The sequence below is a fragment of the Hydra vulgaris genome, chromosome 03, assembly GCF_038396675.1.
Source record: "Hydra vulgaris chromosome 03, alternate assembly HydraT2T_AEP".
Classification (NCBI taxonomy): Eukaryota; Metazoa; Cnidaria; class Hydrozoa; order Anthoathecata; family Hydridae; genus Hydra; species Hydra vulgaris.
This window is the reverse complement of record NC_088922.1, coordinates 55,263,177-55,282,761: the sequence shown is the minus strand read 5'-3', so window position 1 is coordinate 55,282,761 and position 19,585 is coordinate 55,263,177. Positions and strand designations below refer to the sequence as shown.

Sequence of the window (19,585 nt, the reverse complement as noted above, 5' to 3'; positions counted from 1 at the left end):
TACAAATTATTCAATAAATAGTTAACAAATTAAATAAAGTGATAAGAATTGAATGCTGCAGAATACAGCATTCAATTCTTATCACTTAGATAAGAATTGAATGCTGATGAATGGTAAATAACTTTAGTTATTTACCATTCATCAGCATGTCAAGTACGAAGAAAAAAAAAGTTAAGAAGTTTAAGAACCATTTAATGTTTTAATCATTTACGCATATATTTGAAGTTGTGTTTACTTAAACTGTTTTTTTTTTTCTTTTTAGCTTATTCAATTTCTTTTCTTTTTTACATATCTATTTGGTATTGTTATATTTTTATTATTAGCTTTATTATATATTTTATTATTGAGCGTTTTTCATATTTATAGTATTTATATTTTATGCACATTGCTACTACTATTATTGTTATTACTGTCACTATTGTTATTACTATTGCTATTTTTGTAATTGTTATTATTGTTATTGTTGTTATTATTATCTGTTATTATTGTTATATTGTTTCTGTTGTAATAATCTTATTAATGTCAATATATCTTTATTTCTAAACTAATTTATGCTATTATGTCTAAACTATGCAAAATTTGTGCTAAAAATATTTGTGCTAATCATCTTTTACTTCAATGCTACCACTGCTTAAGTTCAATCCGCAAAAAATATAGATCTTTGAATAATATTGACTTTAGTTTATCAAAAAACTCTTCGATCACTTTTTGGATCTGTATTACATGCTGCAACAGTATCTTTCCTTTTTGTTCTATATTGGATAATAAACTACATCTTCAAACTTCAATTGACAATATATAACATCTCAATGAAATCCAAAATCTTATACTTTTAATCAACTTTATGATTTCTTTACTTATCAGCTAAATAACAACGATGATTATGATATGAACATAGTTGAAGATTCAATCAATTGTAAACAACATGTTTTAAGTTCGTTTCGGGAGGTTTAACCAGTGTCAGATTGTAATTGTCATCAGTTGTTATTTCTTCTTTTTTATCTACATGACGATACTGCAGATAAGAAAAATGTCATTCAGCTGTTAAACCATTATGCAGTGCCACTATACTTCTTTTTACCCATTGCTGTGTACACAGCGTCATATGCTTCACCCACACTTTATTGCCAACTTTTCATCCTTGAAACTTAGTCAGGGACTTTTGTGTTGATTTAACTTTATTGATTCCAGGAATTTGGACACATTAGTATTGTTGACAAAAGATTTCAAAAGGTGTGCTGTGTTTTGATGGAATGTTGTTGATTAAGAATACAGACATGGGTATACCACATTTTGCTTTCGTATTTTTTTCAACAATTCCCTTTCCCAAGGTTTTTCAACAGCTCGATAAATAAGTCTTATTTCCCACTTCGGTGCCATAGCTTGCATAGTCTGAGATCTAAACAACTTGAAATTATATAGGAGAACTTCGGAAGGAGGTCCAACAATGACCATATTGTTTCTAACGATTGAACAACCATTGCTGCACTTTCGTTGATAAATGGTGTTTACAACGTGTATCTGCGTGGGCCACAATTAATTCAGGTGAGATATAGCACTGAATCAACATGAGTAACATTGCAGGCTACTCTTTCCAATACTTTACTGACAACAAGATTTCCTTTATCCCATAAAATCACATTAGGATCAATTGAATTACATTCATCACATTTAGCGACGTTAACATGGATACCAGCATGCAAGCATAACACCATACTCTTGAAAACTCCCATGTGTGCTATTGAATGAACTTTTTTAATCTGCTGATTATCGTGCTTATAAATGATATTACATTCTTGCGTTGCAACTTTGTTTTTTATTCATTTTGTTGGCACTCATGAGAGTTTGTCTGCGATATTTTTTGTTGTTGATAACTTTATCCACAACTTCCTGCATCATTTCATTAACATACTTATTTGTAATAGGTTCATCCAAACCTGTTTTGTTTATTTATCTCTTTATAAAGCGAGTCTCAACCATCCAGTCTCAACCTGTTTTGTTTATTTATATCAACCATCCAGTCTCAACCTGTTTTGTTTATTTATCTCTTTATACGTGCGAGTCTCAACCATCCAGTAACTGGTAGATTAGCAACCAGATTAACACATAATGAGAATATCACTCCCTTGGTGAGCACATTTTTAATAATGTAAATCTCACATCCTCTCTTCAAAAACACTTCCTTTGTAGATGTGTTTACTGTTACTTCCAATTCTAGTGCACAAACTGGGTTTTTGCTGGTGTTTTTGCGTGAAGACCCCATTTCTTCATATGTGCTACTAGCTTTCTTTCATTTCCATTGGTTGCTGAGGTATCATCAATGTATCCTCTTGTTGATTTTGATTGGAGAACATATCGTAGTATTGAGCTGATCATCACAGGTGCTAGGTTCAAACCAAAGCCCAAACGTGTAAGCGCATATCGTTAATTTTTGTAAATGACACTTTGGTAAGGCCAATGTCATTTATGCGCATGAATTTGTAGGTATGCTCCTTTTAGATCCACCACTGAGTCATTGCTATTTTTACTCATGAGTCTCCAATTCCTCATTGCATCGTTGATGACATCCACATCCCTTGTAGAGGCTTTTACATAGGTGTTAAGTTCGGGATAATCAAGTATCAGCTTTATCTTCTTTTTACTATCTTAAATGACACACATCAACTGTAGCAATCCTTTAGCTTTTCCCATAATTTTGTCGCCATATTTGATAAGTATGTTTTCTTTGATCCATTCATTAATTTTGTTATTGAAGGCCTCACAATAATGGTTAGATATGTTATACTGACTTGTTCTGTTTTTCATTTTAGGTTCGTTCTCCCACCTTCAACTAACAATCCATTTTTTGCCATTAAAATAAGCTTTGCTTGTTCCAATTTCAATTGGCGTAACACAAGGTGTCAATGACAACTTTATCAAAGAATTACAGAATTTAAATTTTCCAGTGCCAATTTTCAGTTCATCACACAACTTTATTAGATCCATACCCATAATTATGTCGTATTTGTTTATTACTTCATCCACACATAACACCGATGTATCCACCAAGCACCTGTTTGTTGGGTGGTGTATTTTAACAATAACTTCTTTACATTGAATAACTCCGCGCATTGTTGCAACATCCACTACACAAATCACTTTATAGTCAGATGCAGTAATTTCTTGGTGATGATTGATTGCAAGTAACCAGTATCTACAAGCGCTGTAGCTTTTAGATACTGGTTAGAAGTCAATAGTAGGTAGTATTGTTTTGGGACAAGTTCTTGTAGAAATACCTATTGCAAACTTTAAGTTTTCCTGGTTTTGTTGACATTTGTAGCAGTCCTTCGCAGTATGTTTATGCAAGCATTTCTTGCATAAAGAGGTACATTCACGTGCAAAGTGATTTAATGATTCACAGTTGAAACATCATATTTCTTTCTTTCTTTGTATATAACTTGTCATTACAGTCCCAGTTGTTCAGTAACTTGCATTTACTTATTCTTTTTTTTTTTTTTTTTCAAATTATTCACCTCCCCAAGGCCGAGAGGGCCACTACAGTTGAGGAGGCTACTTTTTGTGGTTACAACCCTCTCTCAGCTCTATAACTCCGAAACACAAACCTCAACGAGCAAGGCTGCTGCATAGAGAAACAAGTTTACAGATAAACATGCCCCATCTAATCTAGTTTGTACAACCACGGATGCAGTCTTCATTGTCATGATAAGTTTTACCAAATTCATACCGTGAGATTAACAATGATTTTCTTATTTCCAATGTTTCCAGTTTTGCCACCAAATCTTTGTACAAAACATTCTCTGGCACTTCAGGTGCTGTTAATTCTTTTATGGTCTTGTAAATCTTTGACGGCAGAGCAGCAAACAAGTACGCTACATATCGATCTGAAGTAATATTGTATTAATGTATTCTCCTATTTACCACTTTCTTCATAACTGTAAGTGTCTCTATGGCTGCCAGTTAGGGTTTCTTTTAAAACACTCTATTTCCCATGCTCTTATTAGCATTACTGAAATGATTCATGGTGCAATAGATAGTGGTTCTTTTGCTTGTGGTGTCTTTATTGATCTCCAAAAAGCTTTTGATTTGAAACTCAAACAGTTGACCACAAGATTTTATTTAAAAAACTATATTATTATTGCTTACAGGATATATGATATATTGTATACGAGGTATATTCAAAACCATACTCAGTTTGTCTCAATTAAAAGGTTTCAATCCACAAATAAAGTTATTAAGAATGGTGTCCCACAGGGTTCTGTTCTAGACCCTTTACTGTTTTAAATACATGTTAATGATTTGTCTCACTCTATAAATAAATCAACCATTTGTTCATCATTTCGCTGACGACACTAATCTTTTATGCATAAATAAATCACTTGCACAACTTTGTAAAAAAATTAATTCAGATCTCCATCAGTTAATTCAGATCTCCATCATTTGTGTCATTGGTTAAATAGTAACCGTATTACTCTAAAAAACAATTAAATTGAATTTATTATTCACCCTCCAAAAAAAAAGATTCATAATGAAAATGTGAAAATTAAAATTAAGGGTAAAAGACTTTTTCCATCTAAATATATATCTTGGGGTATTTCTTGAGAAAAACCTATCATGGTACTATTAATTAATTCAGTTAAATAAAAAAAATCTCACATGCCAATAGTATGTTGTCATTAGTATGACACTATGTTCCCTAATATATTCTAATATCAGTTAACTATTCCTTGTTCTGCTCTTATCTAAGCTATTGTTAAATCATTTGGGGTCAAAAAGGAAGTTTTCTATTAAATTGTATAAAAAGTTTACAATGTACTTTCATAAAAATTATGACATTTTCTGCTTTACCATCTTATATCCAAAATAAGTTTTCTAAATTAAAAATTCTAAAATTTCAAGATCTTGTGAAGCTTTATAACTGTCTTTTTGTTTTTGATTTTCTTCAAAATAATCTACAAAATTCGTTTAATATATTTTTTGTTCAAACAAGTGATACACATAAATATTACACTCAAAATACTGAAAATGTTAATTTGCACACTTTCTTTTTCAATATTGTCAAATATGGCAAGCTCTCCATAAAACATCAATGTATTGGTGTTTTATGGAGAGACTGGAACCAATTAATACCATTTGTAAAAAAAAAAAAGATTTTAACTAAATACCCTTTTATTACCAACATCTTTCTTCTCAATCAAAACCAAAATAAGACTATATCTCAATCAAAACCAAATTAAAACTATTGTTTTTATTTTATATAATTTTTTCTAACATTATTACTGTTATTATTATTATTATTATTATTATTATTATTATTATTATTAATATATCTTTGTTTTAGATGTTTTATTTATATTATTTATAATGATAGTGGTAGTGATTATAATGATAGTGTTGAAGTAATAACTTTAGAGTTATTGTCATAATTGTTATGTTTATTTTTATAATTACTGTCGTAGCTATAAATTTTACTATAATTATTTTATTATTGTTTTTATCTTTAGTTTTAATTTTTATTAAAGTTAATTTATAAATAAAACTTAATTATAGTTATTATTTGTAATTTTTCTTTATTCATATTATTAATTTTGTTATTATTATTGCAATTATTAATATTATCATTATTTATTAGTGCTTTATTTTCTTTTTTTTATTTTCTTTTGGTTTTTCTATGTTTTTGTGTTAGTTTTCTTTATTCTTTTTTTTATTTTGTTTTGTTTTATTTTAAATTTATTTTTTATCTATAGTTTTTTCCCAGGTGTCACTCCATTGACTAGTTTTTAACTATAAGAGTGATACCTAACCTCATTATATGAGTTTATAAATTATTATACTAAACTTCCATATTTTATGGTGAAATAAATGGATAAAAAGTATATATATCATGCAACATGCAAGTTTAATGGCAATGATGATAAAATTTTTACTGGATCATCATCATTGTTTGATAACTTTAACATCTATTTTTAAATAATTGTGGTTAATTTTTATTATTCTTATTTTAAAAGGTATTGCAATGGGTATAGCTGGATCAGACGTGTCAAAACAAGCTGCTGACATGATCCTGCTTGATGATAACTTTTCTTCGATTGTCACTGGTGTTGAAGAAGGACGTTTAATATTTGATAATTTAAAGAAAGCAATTGTCTACAGTTTAACTTGTAACATTCCAGAGTTAACTCCATTCATCTTTTTTATCATACTAAATATTCCTCTACCACTTGGAACAATTCCAATGTTACTGATCTGTGTAGGTACTGATATTGCTCCTGCTATCTCATTGGCTTATGAACCACCAGAAAATGATATTATGGAGCGTAAACCAAGAGATCCTAAATGTGACAACCTTGTCAATGCTCGTCTTATTTGTCAATCTTATGCTGTCAGAGGTGTAATTGAGGTATTTTTTTAAAACTGTTTTGTTAAAAATATCGTTGTCACCATGTTATAACACAAATGACATTTCCTCTAGACAATAAAGCAGCACCAGGTCTTGTCTGTATGGATATGTCTGTATGCACCTTGATTTGCACATTGTAAACCTTTATAGGTTGGGTTAATCAGCTTTATGTATATATATATGTGTGTGTATATATATATATATATATATATATATATATATATATATATATATATATATATATATATATATATATATATATATATTATATATAATATATATATATATGTATAAGCCCTGTGATGTCACACTAAAATAGCTTGCTGCCGGGGGCTTTAGTACATTCATTGGCTATTTTATATCCTCCTACTTAGAACAAGAAGATTGAAATCTATATTGAATATATTGTTAGGCTTTAGGCCAGATATTAGAAGTTTAGTATTTAAAGACTTTAAGATAATAGTGAGAAAGCTGATTGGGTGATAAAGTAATCAGAACAATTTTCAGGGCATGTTGCAAGTTGTATTGGATTACATTTTATCAGATGATCCTAACCTTACCTAAAAATATCACAAATGAAATATCAGAGACTATTATAAAATATTAGATATGTATTTTATGTTGTAAATGGTAATGTTAATTTATGGTGGTTAACATTATCATTAAAAATTTTAGCGAACATAATAGAGAATCAGGGTCATTCCATAATAGATAAGCTAATTTTTTAAAATTTCCAGGGTGACCATCTCAGATTTTCTTTATATTTTTAACCCTCATAGGTTTTATGGAAATAAAGATTTTCCTAAAATTTCAACTCATCTAGAAGTATTCTAAAATTGTTGAAATTTGAACAATAATGTCTTAGCCTTTATTGTTTTTTTCAAAAAAGTCTCATTTCAAATCCATATAAATAAAAAACCAATTATCTTAAATACTTAAAAATCAATCTAATGACAGTAATCTACCTCAATTTTCAAAAAAAATAAAAATTTATTTTACAAAAATATTCATTTTTGGCCATCTTGGACTTTCAATATTAATTTCCATCTTAGAATTTCAATATTAATAAAGCAAATAAAAGCGGAATACACAAGGAAATGTGAAAATTATGTTATTTTGTGAAAATATAGGTGGTAGTCATCATTCATAAAAAGCTTTGTAACATTGTATTCAAAATTGTTGAAGTTCGACCCCCCTAAAAAAGCCTCTGGCCATAAAATGGTAAAACTAGATTCATTTTAGAACTGAAAATTACCTGGGTGTCCAGTAAATTAAACACTTGAAACTTTTAGGAATGTATCTTCAATATAAGAAGAAATACAGAAAAAATAATTTTAGGATGTCTTGTAGCTGCTGAGATATCTGAACTTAAACTTTTTATAATAATAGGGTTCTGGAGTTCAAAATTGGCCATTTTGAATTTGTATATAGTCAATATCTTTAAAAATGATGAACATTTTAATGTAAAAATTTATTTATTTATTCTTTTTTAAACAAGGAATCTAAAAATAAATTTTGAAATAAAGATATCCGTACTTAAACGCTTATATTTTTCCAATATATGAATAAATTTGAAACTTAAAAAAATGCCAAGAAATAAATCTCAATTACAATAAAAGAATGTAACAAATAAAATAATAAGAAATAAATTTTGTTCTCAAAAATAATAGTCTAAATATTTTTGTTAAACATTTCATAACCTAATGATATTTCTTCAAATTCTTGCTCAAAAAATTGATAGCTTCTTGCTGATTGACAGTGCAACCAGAGTATTTACTTTGGCTAAAATATTTACAACAGGTAATTTATTTATTATCTAGAGTATAGACCATAAATAGTACCACATTTATAAGCCTATTTTTTATTGCCCGAACTATCTCTTTTTATCATTTTACTTAATATTTTGTTATCTACTTAGTTTATTGTTTTTGTATGGTGCGAGAATTTTAGTCATGGTTGCCATTAATAAACCAGCGAATCTATAATAATTTTTTTTATCATTTGTTTCGGATAACTAGAGTGTGAGTTATTGTTCACCCTATCCCCGAGTCCTAAAATTTTATTCCTCCTACAAAGTAGTCTTTACATTCATTTATGATTCTCACCCAATGACATCATCTACAATCTACTTCTATTTTCACAACTCTCAGGTCTACGTAACTGAACGGCTTTGTTAGTCACTTTTTGCAACCATTGTGTCGCATAAACAAACAAATTTATTCTTTGTGGCTGGTGAGCCACGACTTTTTCTAATGTTCACCACAACGACAAAACGGGCATCAGGTTTTCTGGCTGGATGTGATTACAACGCTTAATAACCTAATGACTATGCTGACACTCATGCACACGTTCATTTGGAAGCTCCACAATGCACGTCAGATCAGCGCTCGCTGACTATGTGCTCAGATCTAAAATCTCACTCCATAGCACCTCATTCCACACCAGCATGGGGCAGTAGCTCTTTTGGCTAAGAGTGATGGCTTGTGGCCTACGGTGACTAATATGTGCATTTGATCAATTGAAATCCATTCTCTAAGTCTTACGTCTAGCTCTAATGTGTTAACCCATAAGCGCAAGGAGTGAGTGTGTTTAGCTTTCTATTCACACAATTTGAAAGTGAACAAAAACATAACGAGACCATACTAGACGACCAAACAGAACATACTAATGCACTACATCATCACACCTGTAGACATCAACAGTCTCTAAATCAGTATATCAATTATTTGTTCTTTCTTGCATATGTTCTACACACAGAGTGACTAGATTAGTTGTTTCTCCCCATCCCCCCTTATTGTCTATTCTTCATTTTTCTTTTTCACAAAAGTCTTGCCACATATTTTATATTTTCTTATGTTTTTAATTTTTATTTAATGACACCATCTGCAATGTGTTTTTACTTTCACATCTTCCGGGTCTATGTAACTGGATGGCTCCGTTGGTCACTTTTTGCATAAACAATAAAATAATAAAGAGTCTAAATGTTTTTGTTAAACATTTCATTACTTAATGATATTTCTTCAAATTCTTGCTCAGAAAATTGATAGCTTCTTGCTGATTGACATAGTGCAACAAGAGTATTTACTTTGGCTAAAACATTTACAACAGGAGCTCAACATTTGTCTTCTAGCCTGGGCCATATAAAGTTTACTCCATTTTGTTGCATAAATTTTATATAAATAATCATTTGCAATTTCTTGTACAATTCCAATGTACCATTCATTATTATAGACACATGCAAGATATATACCAGCATGCAAATCACCTATGCGGACCGAAAACCAGCCTTCTTCATTATTAATTGCATTAACTGTTGTAAAACATGTATCACCTGATATACATTTCATTTCTAGCTTCCCATCATTACATGATATAAAACAGTGATGTGAATGCATTCCTAGAAATCTTTTAGAATTAGAGTAGCAGTTATCAAGCATTTTCTATATGAGCTTTTTCTATATCAAGCATTTTCTATATGTTATATTAGTTTTAGAAATACTAATGAATTTGATACCTGTTACATTTTCAGTACACCATTTAAACATTTAAGTGACAAATAATATTTGATTATTTTGAAAGTCATTTACAGTCCCACCAATGCCATCACATGGACTTTTACCATGACTTGTTGCAAAAAAATGCCACTCTGCGCATATTCCATAGTCTTGAAAATGATGGCAGATTGCTAAGAGTTTTATAGTTTTTATATTGGCTAGCTGCTTCATCACCAAAGTAATATCCATAAAGTCAAATTTGGCAAGACAATTTTTACATCTTCTGAAACTCTAGCTAAAAATGTATTAACAGCATTAGTGTCATGTTGCGTTCAGTCAGATATTATACAATAGTTTATTGATTTGAATTTATTTTCAAAATCTTTGTAATATATAACGAATGGATGTCGTGTTGCTTGGCTATTATTCCAATGAAATCCTTGGACTGCGTCTTGTGCTATACAACTATAATTTTCTGCAAAATAATAATTTGGTTTTGTTGAAGATTTTCTTTCAGAGTTCGAAGGAATAAGGACTATGTCTTATAATAAAATAGTTTGGTTGCACGTTTTCAATTGCAGAAACAATTTCTTCAAGAAACTCCTTTAACGGAAGTTCTAAAGTTACCAAACTAATAGCGTTTAACCACTCCTTTTTTAACCACTGTTTGTACGGCACTATATCCTCATATTCAAAACCATGTTGATTGAAGATATCACTTACATACTGTTTTAAGTTTTCTACATTAGGGCAGATGTCACACCTATTAAGTATACAGCTGCGATTCTTAATGTCACATGCTGTTTTTGATAAAAGTTCTTTATATTCAATGTTACCAGGAACTGGATAAATAATCAACTTTGAATTTTGGTGTACTTGACAGACACAAACTGAATGAACACCAGATGCACACCAATCTGCTGTTACACACCATTTTGGACAAAACTTTGAAAATTCTTTTTTCTTTCTCTCCTGTTTTTAGAAATTCTAAATGTAGCTGATTCTAATGTGAGTGTAGCTAATTCCAAATGTAAATCTAAATGCTCGTTTAGATTTACAAGTAATAATCGCTTTTAGATATGTTGTTTTTGACCATCGATTTTAACTGAAACAAATTCTTTTTTACCAGGACAAATCTAAGAACATTTGTCACACTGATAAAAATTCTTGATCTTTTTTTTAAGTGCTTGTGATATCTTATTTCTTTACAGTAATTTTTTTACACTCTCCTAAGATACCTTTAGATGCCTTTAGTTTACGCACTTTTTTAACCATAGACTTTGGTACAGAAAAGAATTCTGTTGTTTTTTAATAATAGAAATTTCATTATTGGAAATTCCCAAATAATTTGAAATTAATGTTTGGCAAAAATTTAAAACCTCGTTTAACTTTTTTTTTTTCCATAACTGGGTCTGTCTCGAATAGACACTGGTTTTATCAGAAAACAACCCAACATTCTGAATGTTTTATTTGCAATTTCAGAACCAGTCCGAATGTATGATGTATTGATTTCATCCTTTATTCTATTGTTTTCAATAGTTTCATTTTTCTTACAACAAGTTGTTTCTTTGCGCAGCGACCTTGTTCGTCAAGGTTTGTGTTTTGGAGTTATAGAGTTGAGAGAAGGTTATACCACAAATAAGTAGTCTCCTTGTCTGTAGAGGCCTTCTCGGCCTTAAGGGGGTGAATTAACAAAAAAATAAATAAACAGAGTTTTTTTACAGAGTTTTTGATTCAGACATAGCTTCATTCTTAAAGTGGTTTCTTCATTGATTGACTGAAGAGATTTTTAAAACAAAACAAAAAAACCTATACAATTATTCCAATTTTTATCAAAAATATAAAACCTTATATAAACATAAAGCTTGTTAAACACGTCCATCACAATTTTTGTTGTCATTAACATAAATTTTAACTTTTAAAATATCTGCAGAAAAAACATTTTTGTAAGATTTTCAACTATTACTTACTAAATGCTTTAGTTTTATGAACTTTATATAGGTCATAACAATACCTTTGTGTAGTTTCATAATATGCAAGTAACATCTTTTCATGACGAAAACATATAGAACTAGAGTCACTTAAAGTTATATCACATCTCCATGCAAACATTTTTTTTTTCTTATTCCGTGAAGCTTTGAATAACTCTTTTTCCAACCATTTGAGTAAACAAAGTTTTATAGCAATCAAGATTTAGTACTCCAATATTACATTTTTTGTTACTCATTTTAAGATTCTTGTTATTATTTTATCTAAATATAAAAATATATGCTATTTCATTTATCAAAATTAATAAAATGTATTTGCATCATATGTATTCAATAACTTAAAATAAAGGTTGCATCATCATAAGATGAAGTAATATTTGGCCGCTACTCTTTTTTAATCCTACTTCAAAATAATTAACTTTTAAGTTATTTTTAAATTCCTTGTTTAAAAAAGAATAATTAAACAAATTTTTACGTTAAAAATGATCATCAGTTTTAAAGATATTAACTTTATAAAAAATTCAAAATGGCTGATTCTGAATTCCAGAATCCTATTATGATAGAAAGTTTAAGTTCAGATATCTCAGCAGCTACAAGACATCCCAAAATTATTTTTACTGTATTTCTTCTTATATTGAAGATACATTCCTAAAAGTTTCAAGTGTTAAATTTACTGGACACCCAGGTAATTTTCAGTTCTAAAATGAATCTAGTTTTACCATTTTATGGCCGGAGGCTTTTTTAGGGGGGTCGAACTTCTACAATTTTGAATACAATGTTACAAATCTTTTTATGAATGATGACTACCATCTATATTTTCACAAAATAACATAATTTTCACATTTCCTTGTGTATTCCGCTTTCATTTGCTTTATTATTGAAATTCTAAGATGGAAATTAATATTGAAAGTCCAAGATGGCAAAAATGAATATTTTTGTAATATAAATCTTTTTTTTTTGAAAGTTGAGGTAAATTACAGCCATCAGATTGATTTTTAAGTATTTAAGATAATTGTTTTTTTTATTTATATGGATTTGAAATAAGACTTTTTTGAAAAAGTCAATAAATAGCTCGAAATAGACATTTAAAACATTAATTTTTTAAATTGCCATAGTTTTAGAATACTTCAAGATGATGAGTTGAAATTTTAAGGAAATCTTTTTTTCTATAAAACATATAAAGGGGTGTAAATTTCAGGAAAATCTGAGATGTTCACCCTGGAAGGTTTAGGTTATATGGAATGACCCACTACTGAAAAATCTCAAATACTTGGCATTTAGAAATAACATATAAATATATGCAAAATAGTATTACAGTATGGTTTTACTTACCTTTTAACTAAAAATGTATATATATATATATATATATATATATATATATATATATATATATATATATATATATATATATATATATATATATATATATATATATATATATATATATATATATATATATATATATATATATATATATGTATATATATACATCATTGGCCATAAATTAGAGCTCACTTTTTTTTTTTTATAAAACATTAATTCAAAATGAAATGAATTGAAAACAAAACTTATTTTTTATATTTTATTTTTTAATATTATAAGTAAAATCTATATACATTATGGAAATCAAAAAAATAAATTTAAGCATAATGGTCTTGATACCAAAAAATAAAAAATAATGAAACATGTTATATCATTTTAAAAAAAAGATTGGACGAAAGTTAAGGTTATATTTCAAATAATATATAAGAACAACAATTTACAAATGGAAAACCATAAAAAAAGCATTCTAATAATTTGTAGAACCTCCTTTCTCATGTAAGCATTGGTTTACTCTTTTTGACATCAAATTTACAAGATTTTGAGTTCTTTTTTAGGCACACTATCAAGCAGTTTCCTTATTTCAATTTTTAATTGCTCAACATTTAAAATTTCGATTTTTCCAAGATGATGATCTAACCATGACCATAAATTTTCTATACAATTTAAGTCAGGGCCGTTAGCAAGCCAAGACATTATCGATATTTGGTTGTCAACAAACCATTGTTTGCATATTTTTGCTGTATGGCATGGCGCACCATCTTGTTGATATATGATATTACTATTTTTTTCTTTAAATATATCAATTGAGGGAAGAAGGCAATTATCTAAAATTTTAATATATCTATCAGCATTAAGTCTACCTTCAAGTAATTGATAGCATCCAAGTCCTGCATAATTCATGCACGCCTAAATGCCTATACTCCCACTACCTTGCTTAGTTTGTTTTAATGTACAATTCGAATCAAATCTCTCTTAAGCTGATCGCCGTAGCATAACACGGCATTTTCGCATATCTACCTCAACATTCATTTCGTCAGAGAATATAACATTTTACCACTTGCAATCAGGCCAATTTTTATGTTGTTTGCACCATGCAATCCTTGCTTTTTGCTGTTTCTTTGAAACTCTTGGCTTCTTGCATGCAGATCGCCACATATAATTATTTCTATGAAGAATTCTTCTAACAGTTCTTGAACTTACTTTTATTCCAGATGTACTTTTTAATTTATGGCAGAGAGCACTTGACAATAATTTTCTGTTATGTTTCATTAAACGAATTAATAAACGTTCATCTCTTTGTATTGTTACAGCTGGCCGACCAGATCGTCGCCGATCCTTAATGTCACCTGTTTTAGTAAAACGTTTTAAAATATTTGCTATTTGACAATGAGATAGTCCTTGGTTTCGAAGAAAAATTGATTCGTAACGTGTTTTTTCAGAGATTCTTGACTGTTGACCAACATAAAAAATAAAAATTTTATAGTAGTTGTTATCAAGTTATTTATAAATAGGAGTACAAAATAAATTTTATGGAAACCACATGTCAATTAAACAGTAAACATGATACTTATTATTTAATAATAATAAAATATTGAAAAAGTATAATAGTTTTTAAAATAATTTCAATCAAACAGGAATTAAAAAAAAAATAGTGAGCTTTAATTTATGACCAATGATATATATATATATATATATATATATATATATATATATATATATATATATATATATATATATATATATATATATATATATATATATATATATATATATATATATATATATATAATATATATAATTTACAAATGTAAGTACGTACGCTCGGAGGGGATGAGGGGGTCTGCAGATAGCGTATATGAGATGGGAGGGCATTGGGTTGATTATATATGAAAGGAGACTCTAAATTAAAAAAATATCATAAAATGTTAGATAAATAGGTTAAAAGCGTAGGTACTTTTTGGGAGGTGGAGGGTACTCAAAAAAACGTATTGCAAAATGCGGGGGAAGGGAGGGGGGGTCGACGAAAAAAAAGCGTACGTACTTTATGGACGACACCTAATAATGCTTTATTCATAAAAATAATTTTTTTAAATTTCCAATCAAAATAATTTTTTTAGTGTTGTTGTATACTAATGATCCCCTCCTTGCTACAGTCAAAAAAATATATTTTTTTTTTTTAGTCTGTTGGTGCTTTTTTATGTTACTTCATTGTTATGGGTGAAAATGGATTCCGACCTATATACTTACTTGGCCTAAGAAATGATTGGGATGATAAAACTAACAATAGTCTTCTTGATTCCTATGGAAGTGAATGGAGTTACCATCAACGCAAAGAGCTGGAGTATACAGTTTATTCAGCCTATTTTACTACCATTGTTGTTTCACAATTTGGTGATCTTTTTGCCAGTAAAACACGGCGACTGTCTCTATTTCAACATGGAATAAGGTTACTTTGTTAAAACTGTTTAAAAGTTTAAAAAATAATAATAACAATTTTAAATATATTTATTTTTTACTTTTTTTTAGTAATTGGGTTATATTCTTTGCGATATTTTTGGAGACAGCTTTAGCTTCAATTGCCCAATATACACCAGGATTAAATACTGCTTTGACATTGCGTCCAATTAGATTTGTTTATTGGTTGCCTGGTTTACCTTATGGCTTATTAATACTTGTTGTAGACGAAATAAGAAAATTAATTATAAGTCGTTATCCAGGAGGTACGTATTAGACGTATAGAGAGATTTTTTTTTCTTTTGCTCTTGTGTTTAGAAATAATCCTAATAATGTTTATTTCTAAACAACTTTTTATATTTTTTGAGGTGTCTAGTTTTATACCTGTAAGAAACGAATGAAAGAATTAAAAAATGAAGTTTAATGCTTAAAAATAAAAAGAAAGAAACAAAAACAAAATAAAATACAATAAGAAAAAAACATTAAAGTTAGTAAAAGGCAATTAGAGTAAAAAATATTTTTACTTTTAAATATAATTTAAAAGTAAAAAAGAAAGTAAGATTTTTATAAATTTTACTAATAATTTGAATTTTTTTTTTTGCATATATTTAGCTTTTGTTAACAAGTGATATTAATTGTGTTAGTTGCTTGTTAAGGAAGTTTTTAGTGACAGTTTGGAAAAAAGTGAAATGCTGATTTAAATGTTAAATTATTGCAAGTGGAATACAGTTAGTTCATTAAGGAACAAACCTTAACTTACTTTAACAAACCTTAGTTCATTGTCATTAAATGCTTTTGAAAACGGTGATCGTGCATCTTTTTTTGGGTTAAACTTGAGACTCCATAATAAGCATTGTTTTTATAACGCCATATAAGTATGACAGTATGAACAATATTAGACAAAAAAGACTTGAAAGTCAGAAATTAGTTAAATGTGGCTGAAAGTCAGAAATTAGATATACGTGGCTACTCTACAACAAAGTATTGTTTTCTGGCGGTGGTAGTTGTGTTAGACAAAATTTTAGTGGTTTTAGACAAACTTTAAAGTCGAATAATAATTAATATGTTGTTCATAAACAAATTTCTGAAAAAGAAATAAACTTAAGAAAATTTTATTTTAATTTTCTTTTTAAAAACAACCTTTAAATACTGTTTTTTTACTTGGTTTGTTTAGGTTGGATGGAAAAGGAAGCATATTATTAAACGGCATTTTTTTCTAACAAGTCGATTTTTTAAAGTAAAATTATGTACATTTATGTTCAAAGTTTATTCGCTCTTGTTTTTACGTTAAATTGGTTTAATATGAAGTTGTTATATAAATTTATGTCTATTACAGTAGACTTTTTGTAACAACTTCAATTTGTTTCTACTACTATATATATACAACTACTATATTTTTTCTGCTAAAACTACTATATTTTTCTATATTATTAATTTTTCTACATACAACTACTATATTTTTTCTGTAGTTTTAAGTGCATACGCTGTTTTTTCCACTTTTATAATAGAATAAGTCGATTTAATTATTGGACAAAAAATCTTTTTTAGGTTGTTTGTTTAAACTCTACATTATACTAGTTAAGTGATTGTTTGGTAAATTCTGTTTGTGTGCGTTTTATGTTTTTTTCTTGTTATAACTATATTGTATTATTATTATTATTTCTATTTGTTATTTATATGTACTATTAAATATTATTCTTTATTATAAGATGTTATATTGCGTTGCTTTTAGTTTGATGTTTTTTGTGTCGTTTTTTTTTAAACAATAGTTTTATGCTACTTTTATTACGCCATTATTTTTATTTACAGTTTTGCATTTTTATAATGTATATTTATTCTTGTATTATACTTACTTTGGTATATTATTTTTATTATGAATATTACATTTTTAATCTTATACGTTGTGTTGCAAATTAGTTCTTATATAATAGAGTGTTAGTTTCGTTGGCAAGCGTTGCACAGTGAAGCGAAATGGTCAAAAAGCGGCCAAAACTCAAAATTTTGTAAAGTAATAAACGTTTTTATTAATTTATTGTTCCAATTCAAAAACAAACTTAAAAAGTGGGTAATTAAAAACTTTTCAAGTTGTAGACCCCTCCCCTTACTCCCTCTTCCCTCCCCCTCCTCCTTTGAATTTTAAATGCAATTTTTTTTAATTTTTAGATTCTAGAAATTATTCTAAAAATATTTTCGAAGTGAAAAAAATGTTTACCTTATTTATTAAGCATTAATATGTAATCCCTGATTATATATACTGATAAGTGAATTTTTACATGAAATAGTTTAAATTTGAAAAGGTAACATTTATTAGGAAAAAAAAATAACTATTCATCTCCTCTGAGGAGGTCCTGTACGTCAGGATCAAGGTTAGGACCAGAAAATGTCTTGGGGTTCCTGAAAGCAATCGAAGAGATGACAGGGTCGCTTCTTATTAGTAAATAATGGAGTTGGTTCTGCATCATATTAATTCTAGATATTTTGCATGTATGATTGAATCTTGCATTTCGTATTGCCTTTTCGTATGGCATTTTCGTATTGCATTTTCGTATGGCCTTATTTTGTACTTCCTATGTCTCCTCCGAATACGCTCCAATGGGAAGATCCAAATGCTCAGCAATTAAAAGTTCATGTTCCAGAACCTTATGAAGTGTAATTGGCATAATGTACCAAGGATAGGTTTCCACTATCAGCTCTGAAGTTTTATAACAGTTTGTTTCAAAAGCATCCAAGTTGAGGTGGAATTCACTGCAAACAGCATTCAATATGTTTCTTAGTCTTAAAAGGATGTCCAAACTAACTCCTGTTATTTCAGAGAAAGATTCTGCTGCTAAAAATGCCCTCCTTGCAGTGTTTCCTGTATTAGTATTTCCAAATCCCTGCTAAGGAGTATCAACCACTAAGCTTAACACCTCTCTAAACTTTCTTTTGATTTCTTGAGATTTTACAGATAATTTATCTTCTGGAGATCGGGACTGGTATATTTTAGTATCCATTTTATATTCCAAGTGAAGTATAGAATGAATTTAAAAATTCGTATCCAAGAGTGCAGTGTGGATAATCCTAAAGCTATAGCTTGCTTATTGCAAACTTTTTCTCTAATTATATCCAGCTTGTTCATTTCACTAGGCTTGGCAGAACAAACATTTCAAGATTGAGTTGATTTAGTCAAAGAATCAAGAAAAACCCTAATCGTTAAAAACATACGGAAATCAGTCCTGCCCATTCTTACAACTAAATTATAAGCTTTCTAACTGGACTTTTGTCCTTTTTGAAAATTACTTGCTTAATACTTACTCTAAAATAATATTTTTTGCATTTTCACTTAGGGTTTGACGGCCTTGATGTGTTCTAAATAGTGACTAGACTTTAGCTCTAGTTGCGAGCATGAATAAACACAATATAATCACATCATGTTAACAACATCTGTATTCAAGATTCAAGAAATACGGATGAAACACTTTTCCAGACATAATTGTTTTCAAAACTTAAAATAAAATTTAATTTTATCAATAGAATTCAAATTTCATAAAAAAATCTTTAATGACCACGTACAGTTTACAACTCCCTCATTGTGGAGGAAAAAATATTTTACACAGATTTTTATTTTTTATACTTATGCTCATAAATCCATTTCGGGCAATTTGGGGCAGCTGATTTTTTTTTAATTATCCATGATAACATCCCCAAGGATAAAAAAGTCATTTCAGGGTGGAACTCTGCGGAACTTTTGTGATATATTATTTTCAAAAACAATGTTTATCGGAAAATTTATACTTTCACCCAATATTTTAATTACTCATTTGGCAAAAGCTATATTTAATATTTTAAGCTTTTTACTTTTGAAAAAAATAAAAGTATGCCTAAATGAAGCTTTATGATAAAAAAGAATAAAAAAATCATTTAAATGAGTAATAAAAATAAAAATTAGA

At 28.6% G+C, this 19,585-nt stretch overlaps 1 protein-coding gene across 1 annotated transcript in view; it reads left to right on the top strand.

Annotated features, from left to right (window-relative positions):
• Positions 1–17,553, top strand: part of LOC100205960 (sodium/potassium-transporting ATPase subunit alpha-like) — a 97,233-nt gene extending 79,680 nt beyond the window's left edge. The window contains exons 11-14 of the mRNA XM_065793728.1: positions 6,006–6,397; positions 15,383–15,648; positions 15,729–15,922; positions 16,831–17,553. Of these exons, the coding sequence (XP_065649800.1) occupies positions 6,006–6,397; positions 15,383–15,648; positions 15,729–15,922; positions 16,831–16,859 (881 nt within the window). The 3' untranslated portion in view covers positions 16,860–17,553. The remainder of the gene's footprint in view (positions 1–6,005; positions 6,398–15,382; positions 15,649–15,728; positions 15,923–16,830) is intronic.
• Positions 17,554–19,585: the final 2,032 nt, after the last annotated feature.